The sequence below is a fragment of the Myotis brandtii genome, unplaced genomic scaffold (assembly GCF_000412655.1).
Source record: "Myotis brandtii unplaced genomic scaffold, ASM41265v1 scaffold28, whole genome shotgun sequence".
NCBI lineage: Eukaryota > Metazoa > Chordata > Mammalia > Chiroptera > Vespertilionidae > Myotis > Myotis brandtii.
Genome location: NW_005360676.1, coordinates 4,475,495 through 4,482,436, shown reverse-complemented (window position 1 = coordinate 4,482,436; position 6,942 = coordinate 4,475,495). Strand labels below are relative to the sequence as shown.

The 6,942-nt window shown below is 44.2% G+C and overlaps 1 protein-coding gene across 5 annotated transcripts in view; it reads left to right on the top strand.

Annotated features, from left to right (window-relative positions):
* Positions 1 to 6,942, top strand: part of CENPC (centromere protein C) — a 64,596-nt gene that overhangs the window by 39,850 nt on the left and 17,804 nt on the right. For all 5 annotated transcript variants that reach the window (XM_005868887.2, XM_014541805.1, XM_014541804.1 and 2 more), the window contains exon 13: positions 4,060 to 4,119. In XM_005868887.2, coding sequence (XP_005868949.1) covers positions 4,060 to 4,119 — 60 coding nt within the window. The remainder of the gene's footprint in view (positions 1 to 4,059; positions 4,120 to 6,942) is intronic.

Below are 6,942 nucleotides of genomic sequence, written 5' to 3'. Positions count from 1 at the left end.
TTAAGCCTTGATTGTTGTAGTTATCACTGGGAGGAATTGACCTCCAGGCCAATTGGCTGTGAGAATCAACTGTGTCTATGGTGGGAGAACTTCTGTGCTGGAGACACCCTTCTGGGGCAAGACTTGCTTCAGTGGGGCTTTGGTGCTCACTGAGTCTGCCCCCTGAGTGTGTCCCTTATGGGTCTGAGGAGTTGTAATCTGGATGGTCCCACTCTGACCACTGGGTACACTGGCTCTTGGATCTCTAAGGAGGTGCTAATTTAGCCTCTGCCTGAGGCTACCCAGCAGGAGCTATGGAGAGATCTGCAGATTCCTCTTCTTTGTTTGGGGTTTGGAGGTGCCCAGATGAGGCCCAGCTGTGAAGCAATGCAAGCTGCTGTGGGGCCTTGGGCCTTCTTTTGGAAGTTCTGGGTCTCTCTGACCCAGCTGCAGTTTGTTAGGTAATTTTCAGATTGCAAAGGGCCAGGCCTTTCATATGCAAAAGCCTCTGCACACAGCTTGGTTGGGGCGGGGTCTCAGGGGATCAACAGGGTGGAGCAAGCTGCTATGGCTACTCCTCAGTCCTACCCTAAGAGGCCCTCGTCTCAGTGTTCTGGTAATCGCCGCAAGCACCTCTGAGAGAAAGCTGCCCTTGAGTTCCGACTGATGCCAGACAGTCCAGTTTCTCCCCGTATGAGTCTGGGTCCCCAGAGACTCACCGGGAACTGGAGTTCAGAGCAGTCGGGGGCTTGTGACTCCCTTCTGATTGAAAAAGACAACCGTGTTCTCAGCCGCCAGCCTTCTCCACATGCGCCTCCGTACCTCTGCACTTTACTTCCGCACCTCCTCTGAGTCTCAGTGTGCTTTTCTCTTTCCTTCTAGTTGTAGAATTTCCACTCAGCCAGCCTTCCTGTGGTTCTGGATGATGTCCTTTTTGTCTTTCAGTTGTATTTTTGAAGTGGTTGTGTGAGGCAGCAATTTCAGGTGTTTACCTATGCCGCCATCTTGGTTTCTCCAAGCTTTTCATTCTTTAGAATGACCTTCAACCTGGGTCTCTTTGATGTTTCCTTATGATCAGCTGCCAGCCATGTACATGTGACAGAATACTACAGAAATAATGCTTGTTCTTTGCGCATCATGTTAGAAGGTTCACAATGTTGCTCCATCTCCTACTGATGTTAGTCTTGATCACCTACTCAAGTTATTGCCAGATTTCTCCACTCTAAAGATAAAAATTTTCTTTCATAATTGATAAGTGTTTTGTGGAGTGATGCTCTGATACTGTTTTAATAATTTGTTTCTTCTCAAACTTCCACACCAATCTTAGCATCCATTAACATTCCCACCTGAACCATCAGCCATTAGTGATACCAAATTATTTTCTATTTCTCTAATTCCTTTTCAATTAGTTTGTTAGCATTCTATAAGAAATAGTTCTTTTACCCCTTCACCATTTTTTTTTATTCATTATTTATATTACTAGAGGCCAAGTGCACGAAATTAGTGCATGGGTAGGGTCCCTAGCTCTGGCTGGTGGTCAGAGCCAATCTGTGGGGCAACCAGCAGGGTGATCAGGGCCTGGAGGCTGGGAGCAGCTCTTGCGTTGAGCGTCTGCTCCCTGGTGGTCAGTGTGTGTCATAGCGACCGGTTGTTCTGCTTGTTGTTCCGCCATTCAGTCCGTCATTTGGTCAATTTGCATATTAGGCTTTTATTATATAGGATTATGGACTACTATTAGGCTCCTATTTTATTGAGTGGGTTGTGACATTTATTGTTTATTCTAGTACTTAAATTATGCCATATTTGGCTAGTAGGTATCCTTTCAACTGGTCCATATGTCCTTTTGTCATATTTCTATCATGTTTTGAATACTGTCTTATTGGCATAGGATGTTCTAGGTCCCATGTCTCAACTCTGGAATCAGTTATTTCTCCTAAAAAGCTAGTTTCTTTTTAATGGAGGATGACATATAGAAGCTCAGATCTGGGTGCTTGTTGTGCTCATTTTACTGGAATATCATTGCTTCTAGGCTCCTTTAGCAGACTAACACACAAAATAGATACACACATACCTGTATATCTACACTGTATATATACACAAGCATCTACATTTATTTCTGTACTTATATTTAGTAATTATGAGTTCATATCAGAACATCTGACCAGAGTCCATTTTTATAAACTCCTTCTCAGGTAGTGAGAAACCTGGTTCCTATTACTTGCTTTGTCCCTTCTCTGACTCCACCAGCTGCCTCCAAGACCCACTCCTGTGGGAAACTTTCAAGCAGAGACTGGTTTTCTACTTGTTCCAGAGGGCACTGCATGGGAATTTGGATTTTTTTCCTTTTTGGTAATAGCTTTATTGAGATACTAGAGGCCCGGTGCATGACATTTGTGCACTGTGGGGGGCGGGGTCCTTCAGCCAGGCCTGTGCCCTCTCGCAGTCTGGGACTCCTGAGGGGTCCTTAGTGCTGCTGCAGAGGTGGGAGAGGCTCCCACCACTGCCACTGCACTTGCCAGCCATGAACCTGGCTTCTGACTGAGCGGCGCTCCCCTATGGGAGGGCACTGACCACCAGGGGGCAGCTCCTGCATTGAGCGTCTGCCCCCGGTGGTCAGTGCGTGTCATAGCGATGAGTCATTCTGCTGTTCGGTTGATTTGCATATTAACCTTTTATTATATAGGATACTTTACATACCATACAGTTAACCCATTTATAGTATACTAAAGGCCCGGTGCACGAAAATCATGCACTCGGGGGGGGGGGGGGGGTCCCTCAGCCTGGCCTGTGCCCTCTCCCAGTCCGGGAGCCCCTGGGGGAGGTCCGACTGACAGTTTAGGCCTGCTTAGATCTACTTTTCAGGAAATGCATATTACATACAAAATTGTATCAGAAATTTTAGCCGGTTCATGGATATTAAGTGTTCTATATACGTACTGCAGTAAAACCCTCCAAAACTTGGTGGCTTCAGATAAAAATTGTTTTTTATCTCTCATGGTTCTGTAGGTTGCCTTGGCTTAGCTGGGCAATTATCACTCAGGCTCTGTATACATTTGTAGTTAGATGCAAGCTTCTGGGCTGGAGTAATTTGAAAGCTCAACTGGGCAGGAAGTCCAAGGTGCTTCTTCAGTTACATTATTTGGCATCCAACCAGGGTAGCTAGAATAGTTGGGAGCTGGCCCAACATCTCTTCTCCTCCACATGACCTTTCCATGTGGTTAGCATGGATTTTCTCATAGTGTGGCAGTCTTGGAATAGTGAGTCTTCATATATGGTGGCTCTCTGTCCCCAAAGTGAAGATCAAGATGCTCAGGTGGAACCTGCATCTTTTTAGGACTTAGCCTTTGAAGTCCCAGAATATCATTTCTGCTGCATTGTTAGTTAAGCAAGTCACTATGGCCAGTAGAGATTCAAGGAGAAGGGAATTAGACTCCATTTCTCCATAAAGAACATTTGTGCAAAGGAAGAGAAAGAATTAGTGGCAGCTATGTTTAGATGCTATTTACCACACCAAAGTTGAAAGCCTCTGACACACTGCTAAATTCAGTATAGTTGTACTATTTTAGAGCTTTAAAGATCATAGATTACTTTATTAACATATTAATTGTTAATTATTACACCCTGCATTTTTATCCATCAATGGCTTATTTCAACTGAAGTCCACGAGCAACAGAAAACCTGTTTTTTATTTTTAACTCCTATACTCTTTAGATATATTCATTGTACCAAAATCTAGAGAAATGTTATACTGTCTTTCATTAGTCTTTATTAACAGTGAAAAGCCGAAGGAGTGATAAAATGCATTTTCAGGTCAAATTTTATTTAACCCTTTTCGGTCCAACCTCGAGGCTGACTCGACAGACCAGGCGCTAGGAGCAGGTCCAACGTCGAGCAATAAGAACATTAAAAAGTTCAACATTCAATCCCTTCAATTAATTTGGACCAGACTGTTTGAATTCCAGAAATAACATTGGACCACAAAGGGTTAAAATACTTATGCTGAAGTGAGCCAAGTAATACACTTTAGCTAAACATGAAATTAGTGCCCTTGTTTATGAAATTATCTTTTGCATTTTGCAGATAACTCAAGAGTAAAAAGATTTGGAGTGGCACAAAAGAACAAAATACATCACAAATTAGGTAAGATTATTTCTGACTTTTAATGTTTTAGAACCTCTATTTCTAAATATAACTTAATTTTTCTCAAGTAAGGGAAATATTATTTGGATTAATTGGCAGATAAATTAAAACTACATATTTAATTTTTATTAATTTCATAGTAAATCATCACAGGACACCTGAGTTTCTTTATTGTCAATCTGTACTCATTCTTTGTGTCAGAGTAAGGAACATGATCCTATCTAGGCTAAGAATCTAGGATGGAGAATTCTATAAAATATAACTGCTAAGTAAATGGTATCCCTGACAACTTCACCACCTATTTTTCCCCAGTTCAATCCTAAATAAAGCAATAGCTTGGATAGCTAAATAGTAGCCTGGGAGCTGGGGCATCCATGTAAAAGCCCATGTGAGGATTAAAACTCCATGGTTCTTCCCCAAATAGATATTTGCCAGTCATGATTCATGGGACCTCTCATTTTTGTGGAATTAGAGTGGCTTTTACGTTTCTTCCTATACTTGGCTGTGAATGCTCCTGTGCTATGCCTGAAGAGAACCCGTATGAGTGGAGCTTTCTCAAGTTGCTTCAACCATAAACTTTCACATCTCAGTTAGTATTTTGGAAGCCCATCTGAAGAGAGACTGCTATACCTTATATGGCTTAATGCTTGTCTTGGAGTGGAATGATGAATAGGGTCGGGAATAGGCAAACAGAAGAAAAAAATGTCCCTGGGCAAGGGCTCCAGTAACCGCAGAGGAAAACAAGCATTCCTAAAAACAGCAGGCAACTTCAGTGAGCTAGAACTTTTATAGTAGATGGACAACAATTGACAAAAGAAATATGAGCACTTTCAGAGGTTCAGTTATAGCATAGAAGACTTTCTGCTACTAAATTATTATTTTTCAGTTTAAAGAGTCAGCAGATGAACTGAATGTAAAAATAGTCACTATTGAGGACTCGGTTAGTAGCTAGTATTTACATGGACAAAATTCCTCAAAGCAGAAATACAAAAGATGGAAGCTATGAGAAAAAAAGAAAGCCAGTGGACATAACATTGGAGACAACAGACAAAATATGCAAATAATAGTTTAATCTGTAGTTTGAATGAGTTTATCAACTGGCAGACAGAATTATTGAAAAAGATACATCTCTATATATAAGTGAATAAAATTCCTAAATTTTAAGGAGAGAAGTACCCTTACAGAAAGAAAAAGTTAAATGACTAGCACTGCCTATCTGTATAACAATCTTCCTATATAATAAAAGGCTAATATGCAAATAGACTGAATTGCGGAACAACCGAACAACTAAACAACCGGTTGCTATCATGTGCACTGACCACCAGGGGGCACGCGTGAAACATGATGAGCGTCGGCTGCGGTGTTATGGTGGAGCAGATGGGTGGGGGTGCCAGACAAAGGCAGGGTGCCTGTTGCTGTCATTGGGGTGAGCCTCCGGTGGTTGCTGAAAATTCTTTGCTCCTGCACGCTGCGGTCCCGCCTGGCGCTCGCACCTGCTGCCGGCACTAGCCCCACTTCCACCCGCTGTCGGCGCCTAGTGCCAGCCCCGATCACTTGACGCTGTCAGTGGGTGTGAGTGGCGGATGCTGGCCCCGATTGCCCCTGAGGGCTTCTCCACCTCCTCCTGCTCCTGAGGGGTGATCGGGGCAGCAGCTGCCGCTTGCACCCGCTGATGGCGCCGGCCCCAATCGCTCCGTGCGGTCAGCGGGTGCAAGTGGGGCCAGCATCATCAGCACATGGGCATGCTGGCGGTGGGAGCGGGGCTGCTGGCGGAGGGTACCAGGGGGGGCTGTGGTGGGAGGGGCTGGGCAGGGGCACAAAGGATGGGCCGAGACTCGCCCCTGTGCCCACCGCAGCCTTGCAACCCACAGTTCCTTTCAAGGTGCACAAATTCGTGCACTGGGCCCCTAGTGGAAGAATGAAGTAACAACTATGGTCTACTTTCAGAAATATATTACAATCCATTTAATCTTATAACTACCCAAGATATCTTTCTTTCTGATAGTTGAATTTATTTTTGACATAATAAATTTAGTTTAGTATCCTCCATGTAAAATACCTATGTTAGCTATTCTAACCAAGTATCATCTAAATCAGAGTTGAGTCCAAAGAGAGAAAATGGTACTGAGGAATGATTCTTGAAATATATGTGGTCAAATTTAAATAATGCGTGTGTTTTTTATTGCTGTGTACTAAATTAGCATAAATTTAGTGGCTAAGACAACACATTTTTATTATTTCACTAGTGACTAGGTGCTCGAAATTCGTGCACATTAAAAGGGAACTAATTAGAGGAAATATTTTAATATTGCTATTTGAGCTTTCTCTATAATAGAAGTGTTGGAGATGAAAGAAAATTAGTAAAATGTATAGGAAAATCTCCCGCCTTTCAGAGTCTGGGGCACGCCACAAGACCCAGAGTCAAGTTTCCACCCACCACTTGCACGTGCTTCAAAAACACAGGAGACCCAGACCCGGCCGGCCCTACCCCCGTCAAGCCCTGCCGGGCAGGAGGGCACAGCCTCAGGTCCCCCAGTGCTGGGGTGGGGGGGAGAGTGCGGCCTGAGGTCCCCCCCGTCAAGCCCCGCCAGGTGGGAGATGTGGCCTGAGGTCCCTGTCAAGCCCCACCAGGAGGGGGGCACGGCCTGAGGTCCCTCACCCTGGCTAGGCGCTATGCAGCCTCAGGTCCCTGTTGTTCGGTCGTGATGTTACGGCGTCCTAGCTAATTTGCATATTTGCATATTCCTCTATTATATATATATATATATACACTAGAGGCCCGGTGCACAAAATTTGTGCACTCGGCGGGGGGGGGGGGGGCCC